The following is a 25,772-nucleotide window of genomic DNA, read 5'->3' on the forward strand; positions in this document are numbered from 1 at the left end:
GGCAACCTTTCAGAAGTGGTGTCCCGAATCTTCATTTATTCACTCTTAATTTAAGATTTCGCGTGCCAGTAATACATTTTAATGTTTTTAGAAGATCTCTTTCTATAAGTCTATAATATATAACTAAACTATTGTATATAAAGTAAAATAAGATTTTTAAAATGTTTAAGAAATTTCATTTAAATTAAAATGCAGAGCCCCCCAGATCAGTGGCCAGGACCCAGGCAATGTGAGTGCCACTGAAAATCAGCTTGCATGCCGCCTTTGGCACGCGTGCCATAGGTTGCCTACCCCTGCTCTGTAACAAACCCTGTTGCCTTCTCTGTCCCCATATCTACTCTAGCAACACCATCATAAGACCCAGCCACACCATCAGGGACTCATTCACCTGTACATCTACTAATGTGATATATGCCATCATGTGTCAGCAATGCCTCTCTACCATGTATATTGGCCAAACCGGACAGTCTCTTTGTAAGAAGTTAAAGACATTGGGAATGGTAACATACAAAAGCCAGTAAGAGAACATTTCAATCTCCCTGACATTCAATAACAGATTTAAAAGTAGCCATTCTTCAACAAAAACAGACTTCAAAGAGAAATTGCAGAGCTACAATTCATTTACAAACTCAACACCATCAATTTGGGCTTGAATAGGGACTGGGAGTAGCTGGCTCACTACAAAAGCAATTTTCCCTTTCTTAGTGTTAACACCTCATCCATTACTGGGAAAGGACCACATCCTCCCTGGCTGAATTGGCCTTCAACATTGGTTCTCCACTTGTAAGGTAACTCCCTTCTCTTCATGTGCCAATATATATTTATGCCTGTGCCTGTAATTTTCACTCCATGCATCTGAAGAAGTGGATTTTTTACCCACAAAAGCTTATGCCCAAAAAAATCTGTTAGTCTTTAAGGTGCCACCGGAGTCCTTGTTGTTCTTTTGGTTACAGACTAACATGGCTACCCCTTTGATACTTCATTATGGACTGGATACACACAAACTTTCAAACTTAAAGGTTCATCTTATATTTTGAGACTGAAGTAGACAACAAAATGCAGTTATGTTTATAGACAAAGCCACAGCTGACTTTTAAGGCAATTGTGGATTCTCTGGAGAGGGAGATTTTCTTGTTTCCATGGTGCGTACAAGTGCAGAAATTTTGCAGATTAACTCTGCCTCTAGCTCACTAATTCAACAAGAAGTTATCTGGTTTGTAAAAAGCTGTCAATTATATTTTGTCTTCTGAACAATACCAAGATCAGATTCACAATGCTAAAAGGGATTTGCCGTGCTCAGACAAATGATCTTTTCTCCAATAGTAGTTAATATGCTATTCAGAAGAATTTGGTTTTCATTCTATGTCTGTACAGTAATTTTTTCACACCTGAGATTTACTCCAGTTTAGAAGTACTTTTATGTTGTGGGAACAAATATATATTCAGTGACATTTGCAGTATAATTTGGCAAAATGGAGTCCGTGTGAGGAGCTTGATCTACTGGTTAGCATACCTCTGCAATGGACCTGTTGTGTGAAAAGTCTCATCAATTTTTTAAAAGTGGCTTCTAATGCTGGATTCCAGTTTTAGAAATCTAGGGTCTGATTTGTTTTCCAGAAATTGTAAACGCCCACAATTCAAAATGAAGTAAGTGGTAATGGTCAGTGCTCAGAACCTCTGGAAAATAATGCCACTTACTTAGGGACTCCAGTATGGATTTAGATGTCTAGCTTTAGGCATTCATATACGAAATTTTGGCTTAGGTAGCTAAAGTACAGCACCCAAAATTAGAGGCTACTTTTGAAATTGTTCTTGTTAGTGTCTGTCCCTCTGCTTCCTTATCTGTAAAACAGAGATAAAACAACCAATTCATTGGGCTTTTATGAGGATTAATTAACTGATAAATTTACCACATTGAATATGTCAGATGTGGCATGATATATAAAAGTGCAGAGTATTGTTTGATTGTAGGCAAATAGAAAACTCAGGTGCAATGTAGCACATGGGCTTCTAGTAGCCAGTCTTAATAAATGATAATACATAAGCAATAACACAGGATGAGCTTTGTGTGTTAGTCAATAAATGGACACTCTATCTGTGGTGTGATGCTCCCATACTGTCACCGTACCAAAAGTTGACATTCATTGACTGACAGAGGAATATGCAGAAGATGTGCTATTGTATTTATAAATAATTATTTTAAGACTAATTTTTAAAATTCTTAATCCTTTTGCTGTTTTTTTCTGCTTTACATAGACTTCCTCTGAAGGGTCAAAACCAGCGCTTCAGAGAGGTGAATCTGAGATTGTACACTAGGCAGAACCTGTGTGTTTTACCCATAGACCAAGCATTGTCAGCAGAACTCTAGTGGTTACGGTACATACGTATACAAAAGTCATACTTCTAAAAACTTTGTTTCTTATAAAGTAATTGTATGAAATCCAATGTACTCTTCTGGATTTTAAGGATTTAAAGAATAGTATTTTTTGCAATATATTGTGCCCTTCATCCCAAATGACGTTACACACTACAGTATTATAGCACAATGGAATCTCTTTATAGTTAAGGTTGAGAGTTCCTTATTGTTTAAAGGATGATTATTCTAAGAGCTCCAAAATCCATGTGATTAGGGAGAGAGTCTCAAAACCACACTATGCCTCATGAGTGTATGGGGTAGGGCCAGGGGTATGGGAATTAGAGGTATGGGGGATGCTGCAGCTCCCCCAGGTTTTACACAGGGCTCTGCTCCTGGCCCCACACCCGGGGTCCTGGCTGTCGGTCCCATGGTAAGGGGGGCGCATAAGGTTAAAAGCTTGGGGACCCCTACTTTGCAGTTTCCCTGGCTTTCAGCACCCCCACTATAAAAAGTATTCCAGCGCCACTGTGTAGGGCTTGTGCTCCAAATTCAGGATCATTTGAGCAAGGAATTCCTATGATACTATCTTCCTAAAATCAGCTGTTTACAAAATCACTTGGTTCTTCTGACTTCTTTTATGCTCACCAGGGGCTCAGACAATGTTTAAAATCCTCCCCAAACTGATCTGAGCTGCTTAAGCTTTAGCTCAGCCAGGGTTGGGCAGCCGCCCAGAGTGTAAAGCCACAGGGGTGGCTTGAGCTGGCAATGCCAGGCAGCTCAGGCCAGCTCTATGTGGGGGGAGCCCCCCTGGGGAGACCCCCCCCCCACCTCACCTCAGCATGCCACCCAGCCTGTCTGGGTTGGGGGAGTGCAAACAAAAAATCTAGGGGGGCGCATTACTCCACATGCCTCCCATGTATCGCCTCTGGTATGAGGTGCAGATATGCTTGTTTGCCCTGGATGCTAAAGTGCCTAGTTACAGCTTTGTTGTGTGTCTGTGGAAACACAATACAAACAATGCACCTTCTCTTAGTCTTTTCTTATGTCTACTTATTATGCCACCCACTTATAGAACCATTCCCAATAGCTATTACTGGCTCCAAGGGGAGGAGTTAAGGGTGAGCTGTGGGGATGGTGTGTTCCTTAACTCTGTATTTCCTGGGTTTCAGAAGTTTGTTTGTGTTGCCTTAACTCTTCAATTCCTGATTTTCTAAGATTTGAGTAAAAAGAACAGGAGTACTTGTGGCACCTTAGAGACTAACAAATTTATTTGACCATAAGCTTTCATTGTCTCTAAGGTGCCACAAGTACTCCTGTTCTTTTTGCTGGTACAGACTAACACGGCTGCTACTCTGAAACCTGAGGTTTGAGTGTTGATGAGTAACTCATCATGCTGGAAGGGCAAGGCAGTGGGTAACTTTTAACTCTGTGTTAACATAATGGAGGTTAAAAGACATCTAGATACCAGTGACAAACACAGCTTCTCTCACATTGCTTTCACATACTCTGAATATTTCATAAATCAAATTGCCAGATACAGAAATATGTTTACTTCCACATTTATCTCTAATAAGCAGACTGTAAATAGAAAATACAAATTATGTCAAGACTTGGAAAAATAATTAAAAAAGGGGATAACATTTGGAAAAAATCTAGTATTTGGGTATAACTATGAGGAGGAGATGGAGTATCTCATTACATATGGACAATGAGCTATTGACTAGATCATCTAAGCCAGGGGTCGGCAACCTTTCAGAAGTGGTGTGCCGAATCTTCATTTATTCACTCTGATTTAAGATTTCGTGTGCCAGTAATACATTTTAATGTTTTTAGAAGATTTCTTTCTATAAGTCTATAATATATAACTAAACTATTGTATGTAAAGTAAAATAAGATTTTTAAAATGTTTAAGAAATTTCATTTAAATTAAAATGCAGAGCCCCCCTCCAGACCAGTGGCCAGGACCCAGGCAGTGTGAATGCCACTGAAAATCAGCTTGTGTGCCGCCTTCGGCACGCGTGGCATAGGTTGCCTATCCCTGTTCTAAACGTATTCATGTTATTGCTGTCTAGAGGCATGAGGCCCTTTTAATTCTCTGTAGGTTACCTACAGTGGAATTAGTAGGTGAGATGTATGGAAATCGCTTTGCAATTATGAATTTACCTTATACTTGTGTGACTTTATTAGGTTAATTGTTAATACAGATACACATCTGAATAATTTATATAATATTTTCCCAATTTATGTGTGTGAATAACCAGCATAAGAAGTTAATTTCTTTATTTGCTTAAAATGCAATATATATTAATTCTGTGAGTTTCAAGGGTGCTGAGCAACCAGCATCACCTAGTAAAGTCAGTAGGAGCAGGCCATAATTAAACATTTTTGTATGTGAGGCAAGAACCCTTCAGAATGTAACATTGTATAACAAATTCATCAGGCTGCTTGAGACTAGACCTTCTCTTGTGAGCTTCTACTGCTACCTAGCATTTAGGGGGATGTTTCATCTTGGCCCAGCCTGCCTGTCTGTCCTCCTGATGCCCTTTCTTCAAACTGTGACTTCTCAGTTCTGCAAAAGGAATGGCAGGCTTTGAAACTGACATGGCTCCATTGCATAGACTGTCAGAGCAACTGGCCTTGGGGGGGAAAAAGGAAGAAAAAGCTTATATGTTTAATGATAAAATTTAGTGATTTTTTTTAATGAGCCACTTTTTAAAGTTCTCATTATTATTCTGATGGTGGCAGAGTGACATCTGTTTAATTTCTTCTCTTCCCTGCCCTGACTGCAGCAATGATTCTTTGAAGAAATAATGTCACAAAGAGGACAGGTATGCTGCTAAGGAGTGGGCTTAAACAGCCTCTTCATCACAGAGAATAGCATGGATCCTTTCCAGATTGAGAGCAACCAGGAAAATTAATGTGGGAATCTCCATCCTCACCTTTCTCAAAAAGTAGGAGTGTCTGGAGCTTTGTGTAGCACTCATAGGAATGAGTTTAAAAATCCTGAAATATTGGGAAATCTGCCAAAGATCGTAAATGAGGGGAAATTGGGCTGCAAATAGCTTTTATATTTAACATTTGATGAATGAATTTTAAGGCATCTTCTTTCCCAGTTGCTCAAGTGTTTTAGAAACTAATTGAACCTGAGAAAATGAAAAAATTGACAAGTATGTGAAGCATTTTAGTGATATAACAGGTTATGTCCTTTTTCAATGTGTGACTTTTCTGGGAATAAGTAGTTGCATGCAATGGAATCTTCACACACGGGAAGAGGTGGGGTGGGGATTTGGGGGAAGAGGTGGAATGAGGGCAGGGCCTGGGAAGTAGCAGGGGTCAAGCACCCCTGGGGAAATTAGAAAGTTGGTGTCTCTGCTCAGGGGTATAGATTTTTCACACCCCTAAGCCTACGTCCACACTACAGCTTTAAATCAATATTAGTAAAATCGATTTTATAAAACAGGTTTTATAAAATCGATTTTACGCGTCCACACTAGGGCACATTACTTCGGTGGTGTGCGTCCATGGTCCCAGGGTACTGTCGATTTCCGGAGCGGTGCACTCTGGGTAGCTCAGTAAAAGAATAGGACCAATAACTTCGATATCCGTCCACACTAACCCTAAATCGATTTAGTAATATCGATTTTAGGGTTACTCCTTTCGTTTAGCTGGAGTACAGAAATCGATTTTAAGACCCCTTAAAATCGATTTTAAGTGCCTTGTAGTGTGGACGGTTACAGCGTTAAATCGATTTAACGCTGTTTAAATCGATTTAACGCTGTAGTGTGGACCTGGCCTAAGTGATGTAACTGGGTTGATTTAACTTGTTAGTGTAGACCTGGCCTTAGTTTAGTGGGAATTACAGTTGCTCAGTAAGGGCCTGATCCAAGACCCATTGAAGTCAGTGGAAAGACTTCTATTAACTTCAGTAGGCTGAGGATCAGACTTTAGGTGCTCAGCACCACTAAGGATCAGGTCCACCTAGGTTTTAACTGCAGCTGAAAGCAATGATGAAAACAGTTTAGCTTTAAGTGGACGCAAGTACATACCACGTTCAGGGTTTTAGCCAGTTTTTGAAAAGGTGCTACGTGGTGCAGTTTTGTAGTGTAGAGAAGGTGTAAGACACCAAATGCAAAGTAATGCATTTGAAGCCTGATCCAAACCTATTTCTGTGAATGGGAGTCTTTCCATTGCATTTAGTATACTTTTGGTCAGACCTGTAGGCTCTAACTGTAGACCAGACTATACACTGATGGAGAATTGTAATGTTGTGACAACTGAAGAAGCCAAATTGGTAATAAGTTATAGTAAAGACAAATAAGATGTTTGTGCCTGATCCTCTCCTGCCTTGTACTTTTTATAACCGTTTACACTTGTGTAGAACAGTGGCTCTCTACCTTTACAGACTAATATACCCCTTTCAGGAGTCTGGTTTGCCTTGCGTGCCCCCAAGTTTCATGTCACTTAACTACCTGCTTACAAAATTAGACATAAAAATATAAAAGTTTCACAGCACACTATTATTGAAAAATTGCTTGCTTTCTCATAATTATATGGTAAAAAGTAATCAATTAAAATATAAATATTATACTTATATTTCAGTATGTAAATTCCAAGCAGTATAAACAAGTTATTGTCTGAAATTTTTGTTTATACTGACTTCACAAGTGCTTTTTACGTAGCCTGTTGTAAAACTAGGCAAATACCTAGCTGAGTTGTTGTACCCCCTGGAAGACCTCTGCTTATCCCCTGGGATATGCATACCTTGGATGAGAACCACTGGTGTAAAATATATATAAATGCTACCGAATCAGAATTCTCTACTCTCTGACACTTGTGATAGCATTTTACACCTATTTTCACAGATATAAATTAATATACAAGAAGCAAGACAAAGGAGGATTAGGCCAGTAAGTTATATCAAAAACATTAATATACACCACAAGGAAATACAGTATTTTAACTATGTACAATACCATGGTGAGGACTCAGTAGAGATATTGCATCCATTTTGGGGAACTGCACATCTGTGTGAACAGACAGGTTCTAGAGTGGGTCCAGAGAAGAGTTACGGAATTGATCAAAGTGGGGGAGAAAAAAAATCAAAACAAAAAACCCCCCATAAGTAGATGCAGGAAGAAAAAAACTAGATGAATGAGAAAGAGACAAAAATTAGAAGGGAAGGAGACCAAGATAAGAAAGAGAAATAAATTGAGAGAAGGAGAAAGAAAAAGAAGATGGACAACAGGAGGAACAGCTGCTCTGCTGAGAGCAATGCAAAGAGGGCACTAAAGGGTGATGCACCTGTCCCTTAACAGATGGAGGGATTGTTGCTGTGATGTGGGACCCTTTGAACAGAGGAAGAAAGTAGAAGGAGCAAGATGAGTCCTTTCATCTCTCCCTTCCCAAAAAAGAAAGGGATTCTCAAACACAGAGCTGTAAGATTAAAGAGGCAAAGAGCAAAATGTTTAAAGTCATAAAGGAGCGGAAAGAGTACTGACATAAGATCTGTTGGTAGAATGGAAATGTGTGAAACCTAAAGTTAGGTAGAATAGGGGGAAATTCAGAGAAAAGTTAATTGTTCCATTTTAGAGTGGAGACTGTATTTGAGTCTTTCTTTCAGATGATACTTAAACGAGAAATAAAATTCATTGGAGTAGCTTGGTGAAACTTTTTTTTTGTTTTTATGTTTTGCAGAAGCCATAATAGCAGACATTCAGAAAAAGATTACAGATGCTTTTGAAGTGTTCGACCATGAATGCAATAAAACTGTGGATGTCAGGTTTGAAAATCTTTTCTCATAGAAATATTATGGAATTTTTTTGCAGAGCAAAACACTGCCCTACATCCTAAACCACTTAAACAAGAAACAAAATTGAAATAATGCCCTGTGACCTTGATTCTGTAAACATTTATGTACATGCTTAACTGGACTGGTGTGAGTAGTTCCACTGATTTAAGACTGGTACTGGATTAGGAGCGGAGGCAGTGGGCTGGCTGGGCAAAGAGACTGACCAAGGAGCTGGGGTTGAGGAGAAATTAGGGTTAATTGGGCAAGGAGATTGGGATGAGGAGCCCAGGGAGGGGAAGACTTAGATTAGATGACAAACTGGGTGGGGAGAGGGAGGACCAAGACTGGAACAATATCAGACTTGGGTAGAAGAGAGGCAGAAAGGTTTATAGCCACTGAAGTACATACCCCTCCAGAACCTGAAATGGAACCAAAGAATGACATTCTGGACTGCAGTCCAGACCAGTGAGGGGCTGTCACCCTTGCCCTGCAACCTGGGGTGCCTCACAATGCTTTGCCACTGTAGCTCCTACCTGAGCTGCACACAAACAGCCTGTCAGCATGCAGGTCACACCCTGAGTGTGTATAGCCAGAGCCCTGGTCTGCCAGTTCTGACCCCAGCAGCCTGTCAGCAAACACCAGCTACATTCTGGCTTCTTAGTAACCTTGGTTACTATTTGCAGGGTGACCCCAACACACTCCCAGTCTCTAATTTTCCTCCAGATACATGTGTTCTGCACTGTCCAGCCCTCTCCAGCACAGTTCAGATATATTAGGTCCATTGCCCCTCTTAGGGGATCAATATATAATAGTTTACTATCCCAAATAGCATTACCCACACAGTTCACAACACTGGATTAGTTTTGATTACATAATAAAACAAGTTTACTTAACTACAAAGAGATGGGTTTTATGTGAGTGCAACTACAAGGCATTAAAACCAGAAATGGTTACGAGAGAAATAAAGATAAAATGCTTCCCAGTATTAAAACGTAACAAATTAAAATTAGTTCAAGATAAAATTCTGACCAAGTGCTCCCAGCAACAAGGCTGACCCAATGATCAGGATCTCTTCCAAAGTCAAAGGGGCTGTTTTCTTTTGTCATCTTAGAGGAAACAGAAGAGATAGGGGGAAGGAGCTTGCGGGGTTTTTGCCCCTCACTTTTTATAGTTCAGTCATACTCTGAAATGCATTTTCTTGAGGGTTACCACTAGATAAAGTTCATTCCTGCTGTGAGAACGGAGACAAGGAGTCTGGTGGTGAAAGAGGTTCCATGCTGCTGTTTTCGAAAATGCAGATAGATCTTTTTCTACACCACTTGTTGCCAAAGAATGGCCATTTGACAGGTGATTGCCCATCACCTTTGATGATGCCTGACTAGAGGGGTCAGTTTATCCTTTCTTTGAGAAACAGGTTTACCCACTCCCCAAACTTGTCTGGTAAGCACTCTTCAGTCATAATGTCGGCTTATAGTCATTACTTTACATATAATTTTACTATATACATCTCACCATGATATTATTGATCAGCAAGTTATTAGCTCTCAAATTATATATATTATATTATATAGAGGGATATTTGGTACAAAGATTATTACAATGATGTGTAGGGTGTGAATACAAGGGTGCATTTGATTACACCAAGGCTGCCAAGTCTCAGTATTCCTTTACTGTCAGCAAATATCTGTAAAATCCACTAGCAAAGTATGTGCTTCCTCCTCCTCTAATGCTGGTCCATGTGGAGGGTGACAACTTACTACTGTAATTAATTTCTCCATTAGCTCAAGTGGCAGAGGTCTGCACTGTGGATCTAAAGGTCCAGCCTTGATGATAATCCATTTGGATGTCAATATGAAGCCACAGATGGACCTTCAAGTTTTTAATGCCTTTTTTTGAAAACCTAGGAAGTTGCACGCACACACCCCCACACCCCTGTTAAAAGGACACTAAGATTGTAAATGAAGCAGTTAAAAGTTAGGAAATACTAAAATTAAGGTTGCCGGTGCAACCCAAACTTGGTTCCCTTGTGTATATGCATTATGCTATAGTCTTGAATTATATGATCATACACTATTTTTCCCACAGGACCTGTGCCTCATTCACTGTGCAGGATGGACCTGGTTTGGGGATGTCTGACATGCCCCACAGTATAATTTGCACTGTGGAATTACTGAGCATCCTTAATTCTCTCACTAAGGGTGCCTTTTATTCAGCTCTGCTAATGACAAGCAGCCCCTTTAGGCTTTGCTCCATGAAGGCATGCCCAAAGTTATATGAATGCTCTCTCCAGCCACTCATGAGCTGAATACAGGGAGATTCCAGTAAATTGCTCTGCCCCAGCCTTGCATCCAGAAATGTGTGTCATACACTGCTCAAGACTTTCTTGATCAATGCAAGGTCATTGATTAGTTCGCCACTCTGTCAAAATGTAGTGGATGTGCACCAGCCTCTGTAAGCTGAGCAGATCCCCCTCAAGCACTTTAGACAAACTCATTGGTTTAGATTAAACATCAAAATAAGTTTATAAACTAGAGAGAGATAGATTTTAAGTGATAGGCATATAGATCAGAGTTGGGTACTGTGATGGGGCAAGGCCAGATGGCTACAGTAAAGTACTGAGGAACAGGTATGTTAGCCCCAGGCTAAACAAATCCCTAATACCATGGTAACCAAATGGCAGTTGCTCCAGGTTAATCAAGGCACCTGGGGCCAATTAAGATCTTTCTAGAAGGCAGTGGAGATAGCTACATTGATTAGAACACCTGCAGCCAATCAAGGCAGGCTAATCAGGGCACCTGGGTTTAAAAAGGAGCTCACTCCAGTCAGGTGGGAAGGAGCCAGAGGTGAGGAAGTGTGTGTGAGGAGCTGGGAGCAAGAGGTGCAAGGAACTGAGACTGAGAGGGTGTGCTACTGGAGGATTGAGGAATTATCAGACAATCAAGCATTACCAGACACCAGGAGGAAGGTCCTGTGGTGATGCTAGAGAAGGTATGTGGAGGAGGCCATGGGGAAGTAGCCCAGGGAGTTGTAGCTGTCATGCAGCTGTTACAGGAGGCACTATAGACAGCTGTAATCCACCCAGCCCTGGGCTGGAACCTGGAGTAGAGGGTGGGCCCGGGTTCCTCGCAACTTCTGATCAGACACAGGAGGAGTTGACCCAGACTGTGGGTTCCACCAGAGGGGAAGATCACTGAGGTGAGCAAATCTGCCAGTAACTGTAGGACCCACCAAGGTAAAAGAGGAACTTTGTCACAGTATGTAAAAAATAAGTAAACACGCATACTAAATCCTAAACTTTATCAGGCTAAGCAGGATTTGAATCAGTTTTTCTAACCCTACTGGACACTGCAGCTTGTTTTCAGTTCACAGTTCATACTAACTAGAAAGCCTTCTAGTTAGGACCATCCAATCCCTCCAGTTCAAGGAGACTTCTCTTTGTCATCCAAATGATCTTGCTTCCAGATTGTGAGATGGGGGAGGAGAGAGGTGAACTGATGATGTCACTGTCCCTTATTTTATACTCTCCTCCAGGTGCTGGAAAAATCCATGCTATCATGGGGTTTAAGCTACCCCTTGGTGTACATGAGCTGCTGACCATCCTTCATTACAAATTGTACATTTTTTATTTACAACTCCCCTGCTGGTGCATGGCCAGTGATGGTCACTTAACACTGGGTATTGGTCATTCTTTTGTTGCTGCTGAAGAGTCGGTGGGTGTTTCCCAGACTCTCAACATGTTTCAGTAACAAGCATATAACAAAATCTTATAACTTCATAAATAATGACGATACACACATTTAAACAGGATAGTGAGGTTCATCAAATTAAGACTTTTCAAATGATACTTCACAAGGCATATTTTGTACAAAACATATTATAATCATATAATAGTGGTGGATACGTGGGTACAGAGGGTAACATGGGGTATAGTATGTCACAGGGTGAACCAGGGTTGTGTAATGAAGGAGTCTGTAGCACCTGTGCATCATTGTTGCAGAAGTTGGAAGGTGTGTAGTGATTGAGGTGAGGCGTTCTAGGAAAAGAAAGGATGGCCTCATGGTTAAGGCAACTGACTGCCACCCTGGAGAGTCAGAGTTTATCCCTTCCTCTGCCACAGAGTTCCTAAATTATGTTGGACAAATCACTAAAGCCAAACTTTTCATAGGTGGGCACTGATTGTGTCATCCTCATTTTCTTGGTGCCAAACTGGAGACCTGAGTCTGATTCACAGAAGTTCTGAGCACTCGCAACTGAAATTAATGGGGAGAGCTATCTTTTGCATATATAAAGTGGTATATAACGCTAAGTACTGTGAAAACTCAGGCCCTAGATTTCTCAAATTGGGCACCCAAAATTAATGGACACATTTAACCTTAATCTCTCTGTAAAATGGGGATAATATCTTTCTCACTTCACAGGGATGTTTGTGAAAATAAATTCACAAATATGTGAAGCACTGAGATACTACAGTGATAAACACCACTGAAAAGTCCTTAAGGAAATAAATCATTCTGTCTTCAGAGCAGGTTTTGAATAATGTGGAGTAAATAAGGCATGGGGTCCATGCATGGAACAATAATGATAAAAAAAAAGTATTGAATAGCTCCTCATTCAGTGAGCACTGTCCATCTTGTGCCCAGAATGAGACAGGAGAGTTGTGGAAATAATGGAATGTGATCTGGTAATTAAAGAGTGTATCGTAAGGCATACTCACAAGGTGGTCAACTAAAAGGTATACAATTAACTTTAATTCTGGCATTTCCTAACTTCTGAGTCTTTGGCTTTGCAACCTTACACTCTTTTAATATATATATATTGTTTTATATAATAAACACAGGATTGAGTTTCAGAGAAGAGACTTCAGAGATAGGCCATTGTCATTAGCATTTAGTTTCAGTTGTGTTTTCATTATTCTTTTCATATTTTACTAGTGTGGATGCACTGAACAATTTTTTTTCACTAGTGGAATCTCATCAATTCAGTTACCAGGTGTTCAGTTCTCCAGTGTAAATATAGCTAAGGGTGACTGGAGAGCTAAAGAAATTATGACATTAGAAGAGACTGAAAACTGAAAGACTGAAATTGATAGTGGAAGAGATTTTTATTTCAGACAGTTTTAAACCCTTTTTCCCATCTCCCCCTTTTTAAAAAAAAAGATTCAGCACCCCAACCTCTCCAGTTAAGGGATGAGGGCACACAGTACACACCTCTGACGAATCACCCCTCAAGAAGCCTTACAGCAGAACTAGGGAGAAGACTTGACATTCCTGATAGTTATAAAATAAAACCAGAGAGAAATCCTTTAAAAATGTTCCAGCCTTCTTTTATACAACCTGAAGAAAAGAAAAAAAGGGGGGGCATGAGCTCAATTTTTAAAAATATCTGTGCTGATTACTTGAAAATATCTCATGAATCCCAGAGTGTCTATTTTAATACTTTATTTTTAAAGAAACATGCCCTGATTCTGAAACACTTTCATACATGCTTAACTTTAAGTGAGTATTTTCCATTACTTTCTCATACCACATACTTTAAGCATATTTGTAGGGTCAGGGGCAATAATGAAAGTGATTGTGGATTTTTTTTGCCATGCATTTACCCAATATTTATAAGAACATAAAAATGGCCAAACTGGGTCAAACCAAAGGTCCATCAAGCCAAGTATCCTGTCCTCTGACAGTGGCCAATAGCAGGTGCCACAAAGGGAATGAACAGACAGGTTATCACCAAGCGATCCATGCCCTGTCACCCAATCCCAGCTTCTGGCAAACAGAGGCTAGGGACACCATTCCTGCCCATCCTGGCTAATAGGTCCATCAATGGCTACCTTCCATGAATCTATCTAGCTCCTTTTTGAAGCCCATTATAGCATTGGCCTTCATAACACTCTCTGGCAAGGAGTTCCAGAGATTGGCAGTGCGTTGTTTGAAAAAATACTTTCTTGTGTTTGTTTTAAACCTGTTATCTATTAATTTCACTTGGTGGTCCCTTGTTCTCGTATTACGAATAGGAGTATATAATGCTTCCTTATTTACTTTCTCTATACCACTCATGATTTTATAGACCTCTATCATATCTCCCCCTTAGTTACCTCTTTTCCAAGCTGAAAAGTCCAAGTCTTATTAATCTCTCCTCATACAGAAGCCATTCTACACCCATAATCATTTTTGTTGCCCTTTTCTGAACCTTTTCCAATTCCAATATATCTTTTTTGAGATGGGGCAACCACATCTGCACGCATTATTCAAGGTATGGGTATACCATGGATTTATATAGAGGCAATATAATATTTTCTTTCTTCTTATCTATCCCTTTCTTGACTCCCAACATTCTGTTTGCTTTTTTGACTGCTGCTGCACATTGAGTGGATGACTGCAGAGAACTATCCACGACTCCAAGATCTCTTTCTTGAGCAGTAACAGCTAATTTAGAATCCATCATTGTATATGTATAGTTGGGATTATGTTTTCCAATGTGCATTACTTTGCATTTATCAACAGTACATTTCATCTGCCATTTTGTTGCCCAGTCACCCAGTTCTGTGAGATCCTTTTGTAGCTCTTTGAAGTCTGCATGGGACTTAACTGTCTTGAGTAGTTTTGTATCATCTGCAAATGTTGTCACCTCATGGTTTACCCCCTTTTCCAGATCATTTATGAATATGTTAAATAGGACTAGGCCCAGTATAGATCCCTGGGGGACACCACTATATACCTCTCTCCATTCTGAAAACGGACCATTTATTCCTACCCTTTGTTTCCTATATTTTAATCAGGTACCAATCCACGAGTCGACCTTCCGTTATCCTAGGGAAACCTGCTTAAGAGCCTTTGGTGAGGGACCTTGTCAAAGGCTTTCTGAAAATCTAAGAAGCAAAGAATCCTGTGGCACCTTATAGACTAACAGACGTTTTGGAGCATGAGCTTTCGTGGGTGAATACCCACTTCCTCAGATGCATGTCATGCATCTGAGGAAGTGGGTATTCACCCACGAAAGCTCATGCTCCAAAACGTCTGTTAGTCTGGATCTGTAAAAGCAGCAAAGAATCCTGTGGCACCTTATAGACTAACATGGCTACCCTCTGATACCTGAAAATCTAAATACACTATAACTACTGGATCTCCTTTATATATTTATATTTATAAATTTATTGGATATAACCATCTAAAAATGTTTTTAATTAGTATTACTCTTTGATCTAGAGCTAGAGAGTTAGTAATTAAGTCATCTATTTATATTTTCTGCACAGTCTTTTTTATTGAATTTCTTGATATTCTGATGACCTAAATCAGTACTTTTTCAGCATGCATATTTACCAAGCTCTCCAAGTTTAGGACATTCTGGCTTTTCCTCAGACATCAAACGAAATAATTTTTCAGTTGAACTGGATGTGCAGAATTGTAGGATATGTCTCCATGTACAACTTAAGCTATGTCTACACTACAGCTTACCTCAGTATAAGTTACGTTTGTAGCTCAGAAGTATGAATAAACCAACTCCCAGAGCAATATAAATTATACTGACCTAAGCGCTGTAATGGACAGTGCTATGTCAATGGGAGAGCTCCTCCCACTGACATAGCTACTGCAGTTTGCAGTGGCAGGAGTAATTAAGTCAATGAGAGAGCTCGCTCCTGTAGGGTTACAGTGTCCGCACTAGCAGCATTACAACTGCATCAATGCGGCTGCACTATTCTAAATTCTGTAGAGTAGTCATAGCCTTTGTAGCTACTCAAGCTTCTGTGGAAGTATCTGAGAAAAGTGTGTTCTTTCATTTTGAATACCAATGAGGAAATCAGCTTACACCTTGTTGTCTTTCCTGACCTAGCTAGGAAAGAGCTTTTAAATTAGTCTTCTTTTTCCTCTTGATATTTCTATCTACTAGGTGCTCATTTTAGCTGTTATTTGCTTCTGTATATTGTGTTACTGTAGTGCGTAGGAGCCCTGACCTCATTGTGACAGGCACTGCACATGTGCATGCACACACAAAAAATACCAGTCCCTCTCCCAAGTTGCTTACAAGCTAAGTATAAGATGAGATAACAGATAGATACAGACAGGCGGGGGAGTACAAGGAAACAATGAGACAGTGTTGGTCAGTATTTGACCAATGGACAGTGGTCAAAGCATGCTACCCACCATGAAGTTTGCAAAAATTTTCATTTTATTTTGAAGGAAATGCTGGGACAATGAAATGATGGGAATAAACTTTTCTTTGACAGTTTCTTTCTTGAGATGATAAACCATAAGATATGGAAGGGGAGGTTAGAAGGTCTATTAAATGTAACAAACTCACTACTTCATGTCAAAATTATTACCCTATAAAAATCATTAACAGTATTTCTTCACTAACCCTTCCCTGATTCATAAATGCAGTTTCTTTTATCCCAATGTTTTATCACATTAATAATAGGTGATTATGTTGTGTCAGAGGGTGGCAGTACAGCACAATTCTTAACCATGGTCATAAAAGCATTATGAATATTATTTCTTGGAACATCAGATACCCTTGAGGATAAGGAGAGATTTAAACCTATTTGCAGAAAGCCAATACCAATATATGACCTGACCTTTAAGCATGTATGTACAAAACTAAAAAGAAACAAGCTTTGCACTGGAAGATGTTCTGCTCTTCTTCTCCTCACAAAATAAATTATAAAGATTTTATTTCGTGATTTATGCTAAGTTTGTCCTGCAAAATATTACACTTCATTTCCTAAATATGACATTAGGATTATATTTCACCTGCAGTATAAACTCAGATTAACTAGATGAGCATTAAACTATGATTCACTAACTCAGATTCATCAAGTAGGTGAGCATTATGCTTAGAGTCACTGTCACTTCTGTGTGCTAGAAACTACACTGGCAGAAGCCAAAGATGGTACACCAACTGGGAGGGGGAGGCTGGCAGGGAAAGATAGTGATTCAGCTGGGGTCTTTAAAGCTTCTTTACCCTATGCCACCATTACAACCTGGCTTTTAACTTCTTTTAATCCTGGACACCTAAAACAACCTACATGGCCTTATTTTTATAACCTTTGTCCACCCGTCCTACTATTTCCCATTTGCTGCTGCTGCTGTTACTTTTCATCATATGTGCGATTTGAATGTAAGCTCTTCAGGGACTGTGCCTTCCTCTACATCTGTATAGTGCCTACCACATTTTGGGTGTTACTGTAATAATGTGATTGTTTTGTAAGTGTTTTATTTTCATCCTACAACTTCCACTAGAAAACTCTAATTGTCTGTTAGATGCACTGGCAGTGATGGATGAACCTCAAAAGTTTAAGTATCCTATAGCATGGATGTTATGCAAGGTTATCTGAACTTCTTTGCTCTGGAATTGGACTGGAAAAATTTCAAGAAACACACAAGAGTTCCTGTGTTTCTTGGTTTACATCACACCAGAAATATCATGAGAAGTTTTCTTTATAGTATTTTTTTTTCTTCTGCTACTAGGCCAGGTCTACTCTACAAAGTTTGTACATCGGTCAAGATGTGAAAAAACCATACTCCCTAGTTGACATAGGTTTGCCAGCCAAACCCCCAGTATAAACGCAGTTATGCCAACAAAGGCACTCTTCTATCAGTATAGCTAATGTTGTTCAGGGAGGAAGTGTTAATATGCTGACAGAAAAACACCCTGTGTTAGCACTTACACGGGATAGATTTGTGTTGGTATAGCAATACCAGTATCACTATATTGGCAAAGCATTTTTAATATAGACAAGGCCTAAGATGCAACTGGGAAGTGCAAAGATGGGTGGATATATTTTTTTTAAATTCACAGTTTTTTCAAAATTGGGAAAAATAAGTTTGGTGGTTTGGGTCTTTTTTTAATCAATTCAAATCAGTTTGCCCATTTTTCAAGAAACTTCAGATGAATTCATATGCACACTGTGACACCCTTTTAAATTTGTCAGATAGCATCTCTTGATATTTAATTTATGTTTCTATTTGAGGCATCACCAGTTTGGTCATAAATTTTATTTGGAACTTCATAACAAGTGCACTAGATTTGATAGTATGTTCTTCCATTCCTGAACCACTAATGTGTGCATGCAACATAGAGCCAGGCTGGTAATCTTGACCATGTAGTGGTGGTTTCAACTTTGATGAAGCTCACTCAGCAATGCTGCACCCACCTTGAACCTCTAGTAACATTTATATTTTATGGATAACTTTAAAATCATTTTACATTTATACAGGACTTTTCATCTCAATGGATCACAAGGGCTTTATTAAGTATGGTATACAGTATAAATATAGACCCTGCTGAAATCCAGCCATACTGAGAGAGAGAACTGCAGACAGGAAGCAATCTGCATACAACACACTGCACTGCAACAGGGGGAGAGGAGATTTTGGGTTAAGGCCAAAGGGCAAACCCATACTCTTTCAAAAAGTGCCATGAGATTTTTAATGTCCACAGAAACAAATAGGATCTTAGTTTTAAGGCCTCACTATAAACCACCACCCTCCTCATTTACCCTGACACTTGCTCTGGATTGATAGCTGGTTTTCTTGTACTCTATATAACTGCCATAGGTTTTCTTGTACTCTAGATTTACCGACAAAAATGTTTTTTCTTTTTCAGAGAGATTGGTACAATCATCAGGTCATTAGGATGCTGCCCAAGCGAGAGCGAATTACATGATTTGCTTGCAGAGGTAAGCGGTTTGTCTCTTTTGTAAATTGTAAGACTGAAGAAAAATTACAAAAGTTTTGATCTCTGCATTGCTGTGTGGGAGACCTGAGCTTGTTTCCCAGAGGCTGGAAATGTTATGGAGACAGGTCACTTAGCAAGGGAGTCCCTCAGATTGCCCTGAGCAACCCCTAAGGCTGATATGGGAGCAACACTGATGGAATCTTTCCAGGTATGGCTATGCATTGGCTGACAGACTTGGGCTAGCGGAGCTTACACCAGTGCTCTAAAATAGCTGTATAGACAGTGTTTTATAGTTACAGCTTAAGCTAAAACTCGGGGTCTGAAGCCCACCCACCTCCATAGGTTTCAGAGTCCAAGCTCCAACCCAAGCTGCAGCTTCAAAGCGCTGCCTATGCAGCTATTTTTAAAGTGCAAGCCCCACAACCTCAAGTCTGTCAATCTGGTCTGGGAGACTTGCTCCAAAGTGCTATGGGGAAGTACCTTCTGTCTTCTGGCAAGGATGGTTACTGTGATCCAGTGCCAAGAGGTGGGGAAGTTCCTTGTCAAGAACCGAGAAAAGATATTCCTTTGCTGATGGAAAAATAAAAAAGTGAGTTCCAAAGTGATCAGGTTACACAAACCCCAGCTGTATTAACTTCTTGACACAATCAGGCCAAACAGAATGAACAAGTAATACCAATTAACTCATGAAATAGTATTGAAGTTGTGACTTTAACCTCAAAAAGCTTCTGAGGGAAGACCTGCCATGTATTCTTCATCTGTCCCTCTCGATTCCTACATATTTCATGTCTGGTGCATTATTTAGTCTATTTCAGTGCACCCTCCTTTGTTTCAGCAGTTCAACATAACTGGGGAGCTAAGGATCTGATTGTATTCTTAATGGTGATTTTCCCCTTTTTGTGGGTTTGTAATAACTTTAATGTTTTAATTGGCTTTTAAACATTGTATTGCCTTTTCTGTAATGCTAGGTCACAATTATTTGAACAGCATGAAAGTTAGAGACAATAGGATTACTAAACCAGTTTATCAGATCATGCTGATGCTAAGAATGTCTCAGCACATTGAACTAATGTACCTTTACCAATATTAAATGGCTCAACCTCCTCATTCCAACCTTTTTTTTCTGAGTCTTCATCCTTTGAGTCTTCATCCTTTCTCCCAGGATTGTCTTCTCCTAAAGTTGCTATGCAATCTTTATTCTTAAATATAACATTTAAAAGGGTTTGTTTTTTTCTAAATTAATGCAGTTGTACTAGTGTAACTAAGCAGAATTTGGTCCAAATACATTTTGAAACTAAAAATTGCATCCCACAGGTCTAAATTCAGGTTTAAAGGGAGTAATATTCTACAGTCTAGCTATTTACAAAAAAAACAGGAGGTTTTGAGTTCTCATGCAATGGTCTGAACAAGCAACTTAGTTCCTTTGCTTTCTGCTGCAGACAACAAAAAAAATGAGAGTTGGAAGCTGCAGCTCTGTATATAACCTAGTGCTGAATGTTCAGTGCCATGAGGTGATGCTTTTGGAGCCCCAACAGAAATGGCTTTCTAGAAGGTTCTAGAAACGCCAGTCATATGAGTGTGAATGTCCAAAGCTTTCTCTTGAAGATGCACAGTAACTAGTAAGTAATCTTTTCTTGTTCATTTACTTCATCCTATAAATCCAAGTCCCCACTCCCCTAATTAAGTGCAGGGAGTAGGAAACTTCTACTGGTAAACACCAGTCCAATTTTTTTATTTTTTATTTGAACACTTTGATTTTAGATTGTAATTTGTCTGCTCAGTTCCTGCTCTACTTTCACTTTCTAGTAGGAAGCTGGAGTCACAACAGTGATGATGCATAGGGTGGAGCCAGAATGTGGGACACAGCAGCAGAAATAATATTTCCCACCACAGCCTCCTCTTATTCTCTTTTGCAGGTGATATCAGGTTGAAATGCTACCTCGGGGGAAGGAAAGATCCCTTGATTTGGGAAGATTTCTTCCCTTGGAAGTAGCCTGAGGTATATATATCAACCACACACATCATGATGCTGGAGTTTGGCTCCCACCCAAAAAGTTTTGCTATCCCTGCCTCTTATCCGTATGCCAACTCCATCTCCCCTAGAGTCTCAAATAGCAGTGGTTCCACTCCCTGGCCCAGCTGACTCCGCTCTTTAGATGAGGAGAAAGTGCAAAGAACCAGCAGAATAGAAAGTTGTCCTGTGTGCTACAGCCTGCCTGCTGTGGTTTTGCTCCCCTTATCAGCAGAGTTCCCCAACTCCTGTCTTCAACCAAGAAGTAGAAGACAGTCTGAGGAAAGAGAAATTGTGCTCCAAAATATACATAATACAAAAAAAAAAACCACTTGGGTTGTTGTTTGTTGATAAAAGAAAATCCTCACCCTGGTCCAAGATTTACAAAATAGAAGTGGAAGGGGATGGAGGAAAGATGGACACTGACCTGGAACTCTGGAGACCTTGGATCCAAACCTTTTCCACCATAGACTTTGTGTGACTTTGAGCAAATCACTTAGTTTTCCTTCTGTAAAATGGGGAAAATAATACTTCCCTGTATCACAGCAGGGGTTAGTGTAATAATACTCACAAGACTGTGCAGTGTTCAGATACTATGGTAATGGAGATCACAAAAGAACCTAGAGTAGATAGATGAGTATAATAATGCTTTAAATATTTCACCCCACAGTAGCTGTTACTGTCATAGCCCCCATAAAGAGAGCAAAAAAAATACAGGTAAGAAGATGAAATTGTAGTGAAAAAGCAATTTTAAGATAGGAGTGACTATGAAGGTGGATAAGATGAAGATAAACATCTGAAAAACTTGAAGGACCTAAAGTAAAGCATTTATTTGGCCTCTCATTACCACCTGTCCAGTGTTAGGAAAAGAACCTATTTTCAGTCTTTCTGCATTTTAGAGTAGAGAAAACCCCAAGACATCTCTGGGCCTACAGTGCAAGTGAATTGGGGGTTGCTTCCCTCACTTTGAGGTCAGTAAGAGTTGAGGTTGCTCATCACCTCATAGTAGCAGATCCATTATCAGTGATGAAAGATTTCTTTTACCAGGAAATTCTTTATTGGGATAAAAGGCAAACAGTAAACCTCCTAAGAGAGACAAATCTAATACTTATATTTTATAAGTCACATATACATGTTTTTGTTACGTTGTGGATTCTGGAGCTGCTATGTTTTTTTCTTCCCAGTCTGAAAATTAGGACCACATTTAGCCCTATAATGAGCAGCTGCAAATCCCATTGATGGAAATGGCAGTTGAGTGCTCAGCACCTGAGAGGATCAAGCCTAATGGTTTTGGCTTTTAAACATGATTTATTTGCAGTATGATCTTTATGTGCCCTTTGGGACCTTAGTTAACGTATAATATAAGATGTCTCTGTATAGTTCCTATAAATTACCACATTACTACTTCTGTCTTTTTGGTTTCCTGACCTACAGCCCGTTGGAACATAGGTGCTTCATAAAACACCCTTCCTACAGTCATTGTCTCAATATCTGTGAAGCATTAAATAGTTCAGTTTATTGACTGTTATGTCATGAGAGGGAAATTAATTTTTGCCATCTATTTTATTGCATCTTTACAGTGGATTCAGCTTTAAAATAAACAATCCTGTAATGATCAAAGACAGTTTTATTCATGTATAGAACAGCTTTATTTTCTAGTAAAAGATTCTGTTATAAGGCACAGCAGACAGAGGGCAACACTGTAGCTTCAAGATACTGTCTGCACTGAAGGGGTGGGGGATGAAGATGGACTTTTCATTGGTGGCTGCTGCTAGAAGCATTGCCCCTGAGGCAACCAAAATGCCTCTCAGAGTACAGAGAGAGTACACACAGTAGCTGCTGCTACATGCTTTAACTGGGTGCTGCATGTGATGTCCCCTCCTCTGGCCCAACTCCACTGATCATGCAAAAAAGGGCAGCAGGACCCTTCTTGCTCCGTTCTTTCCTGAAGAATTTGGAACCACTGCCTGTGCTAGACTTCTTCCATTCTTGCCTGGTATGAGTGCAAGGACTGAGAGTGTGTCTTGTCCCCATATGGGGTTGGTTTAAACCCCATTGCTCTGTGCCTGTACAAAGGTGGGCACAGTGTAGCCCAGAGTTCTCCTTTTGGGAGTGAAACTTGAAGTCTTCAACACAGGCATGTTCCTGAACAATTAGGAACTCTTTTTGTTCATGCTGTTTGACCCCTGTGGAAGTGTAGGAATGCGTTGAGATCCCTGCTAGAAGTCCCTGTAGTCTTTTCTACGGTGTGTAGAAAATCTTTCATTAATATACTTGGTTGGCAAGAAAAGCCTTTTTTTTTTTTTTGTCATTTTCCTCACCCTTTTGTCTGTCTTAGGCTGCCTTGAATTGAGAGCCTCTGCCACTTTAGCCTCTCCCTTGACAGCACAGTGTGGCTGTAAAATACCTGGAAACAATCATTCAGTCTTTGGGGGAGAGTATACTGTATCTTTAAAAACACTTTGTACGATAACTAAGTATCGGTTACTGAGCATTTTGCACAAATTTCTAACCACTATAGGATAATATTGAATTGTTCAGAGCTCCCACTGTAGCTTGTCTGAGGCTATAGACTCTCCCTTTTAATTTTTTTATTTGATCACAAGTATTTCACTCAGATGCTGTGATGATTGAGTTATAAAAAACTTACATAAATTGCTTAGAAAAAGTTAAATTAAAGTGAAAAATCTACTTTTGCACACTCTTTGGCACACTCTCGAGCTACATCTACATTATAAGCTAGAGGGTACAATTCCCCTGCTCACATATATACACCCAGGCTAGCTCTCATCAAACTAGCAGGGGTATAAATAGTAGTGTAGTTGCAGTTGCATGGGCAGCAGCAGTGGAGGGCACGGCTTAGCCATGCTGAGTACAAACCTGCCTGAAACTGGTGAGTGTGTATTTGGCACAGCTAAGACGTGCTTCCGTTGCCACTGCTTCATGGTACTGCAGCTACACTGCTACTTATACTTACACTAGCTCCATGAGAGCTAGCAAACATTTGAGCAGCAGAATCATACTTCCTAGTTCGTAGTGTAAACATGGCCTTAGTTAGATGCTAGGTTTTCTGCCTTACACTCTTGAGAACAAACCCAGTAATATTCACCTAGCATCATCAATTAACTGCTGCATATAATGTATCATTACTATTTATCTATTATTGTCATAAACAGATAGTTAAGGATTAATAGAACAGAAGTACTTCATGTCTCTTTTGCCTGGAAAGGGTTAACAAGTTCAGTGAGCCTGGCTGTCACCTGACCGGAGAACCAATCAGGGGACAGGATACTTTCAAATCTTGAGGGAGGGAAGTCTTTGTGTGTGCTGTTAGTTATTGGTGGTGGTTCTCTCTGGGTTCTGAGAGTGACCAGACGTGCAACCAGGTTTCTCTCCAGTCTCTCTGATACAGTCTCTTATATGTCCAGAATAGTAAGTACTAGGTAGATAAGGCGAGTTAGGATTATGTTTGTTTTCTTTACTTGCAAATTTGTATTTGGCTGGAAGGATTTTAATTTGTACTTGTATACTTAGGCTGGGAGGGTATTCCCAGTGTCTATAGCTGAAAGACCATGTAACATATTCCATCTTAAATTTATGAAACTTTTTACTGTTTTTTCTTTATTAAAAGCTTTTCTTGTTTAAGAACCTGATTCTTTTTTTTATTCTGGTGAGACCCCAGGGGACTGGGTCTGGATTCACCAGGGAATTGGTGGGGAGAAAGGAGGGAAGGAGAGAGAGGTTAATTTTCTCTCTGTGTTAGGATTACTTTCTCTCTCAGGGAGAGTCTGGGAGGGGGAGAGAAAGAGGGGGGGAAGGTGCATTTTCCTCTCTGTTTTAAGATTTAAGGAGTTTGAATCACAGTGATCTTCCAGGGTAACCCAGGGAGTGGAAGCCTGGGAGAGGCAACGGTGAGGGAAAGGGTTTACTTTCCTTGTGGTAAGATCCAGAGGGTCTGAGTCTTGGGGGTCCCCAGACAAGGTTTTGGGGGGACCAGAGTGTACCAGGCACTGGAATTCCTGGTTGGTGGCAGCATTACAAGTACTAAGCTGGTAATTGAGCTTAGAGGAATTCATGCTGGTACCCCATGTTTTGGATGCTAAGGTTCAGAGTGGGGAATTATACCATGACAATTATAGGCTAGATTGAGCCTTTATGCTCAGCCCTGCATATGGACTGGGGAATAGCCATGCCACCTGACAGGGAGCCATGGAAAAGAATTCTGACTCAGTCTCCTGTTCCCCTCTTGCTCTACAAGGGGGGGGGGGGCCGGAAAGTGCAGCTTACTTCCACCCATGCTCCCCTCTTGCTACATGGGAGTGGAGTGCAATTTACATCTCCTCTATGTCTGGCTGAGTTCTGCCACTACTCGCCCACTTTACTTATGGCCGCTCGGGGATGAGTGAGGTCTTATAGATCCAACCACTTCTTTCCTGCGTGGCAACTTTAGGACTAGTCAAAATCTAACCCTGCTATTTTAATGCAGAAGCCAACTGGTTCTCTGGTTCTCTTTTTAGTTTTCTAATGTGTTGTCTAAGATTTAAACTTACTATCCTTCTGTTTTCATATCAGGTAGAAGAGGAGGAACCTACTGGGTATATTCGTTTGGAAAAATTTCTTCCAATGATGACAAAAGTATTAATGGAAAGAAGGTAATTGAAAAATAGATTTTTTTTTTCCTGTGTTGTAGCTTGGTTCAGATCCATGGGTGGTTGATTTTGACCAAAGATATCAAGTATGCCTTTATGTAACTGGAAAAAGTAAATATTTTGATTTTTTTTTAACTCTGATTTTGATAGTGATGAGCATTTTAGTTCAAGCTGACTTCATCTAAAAATATGTTTTACAGTCACTAAAACCACACAAATAATATCAGAGTTTATAGTCACTGTCAGTTATGATAGTTTGTTGCTTCTCTATTATAGTGTGAATCAAAATAAACTTCC

The 25,772-nt window shown here is 40.0% G+C and overlaps 1 protein-coding gene across 1 annotated transcript in view; it reads left to right on the plus strand.

Annotated features, from left to right (window-relative positions):
* The window catches only part of EFCAB2 (EF-hand calcium binding domain 2), a 41,364-nt gene that overhangs the window by 10,963 nt on the left and 4,629 nt on the right, over window positions 1–25,772 (plus strand). The window contains exons 2-4 of the mRNA XM_030554276.1: window positions 8,051–8,135; window positions 18,744–18,816; window positions 25,399–25,478. Coding sequence (XP_030410136.1) covers window positions 8,051–8,135; window positions 18,744–18,816; window positions 25,399–25,478 — 238 coding nt within the window. The remainder of the gene's footprint in view (window positions 1–8,050; window positions 8,136–18,743; window positions 18,817–25,398; window positions 25,479–25,772) is intronic.

This window comes from Gopherus evgoodei, chromosome 3, assembly GCF_007399415.2.
Source record: "Gopherus evgoodei ecotype Sinaloan lineage chromosome 3, rGopEvg1_v1.p, whole genome shotgun sequence".
In the NCBI taxonomy this organism is placed as follows: Eukaryota; Metazoa; Chordata; order Testudines; family Testudinidae; genus Gopherus; species Gopherus evgoodei.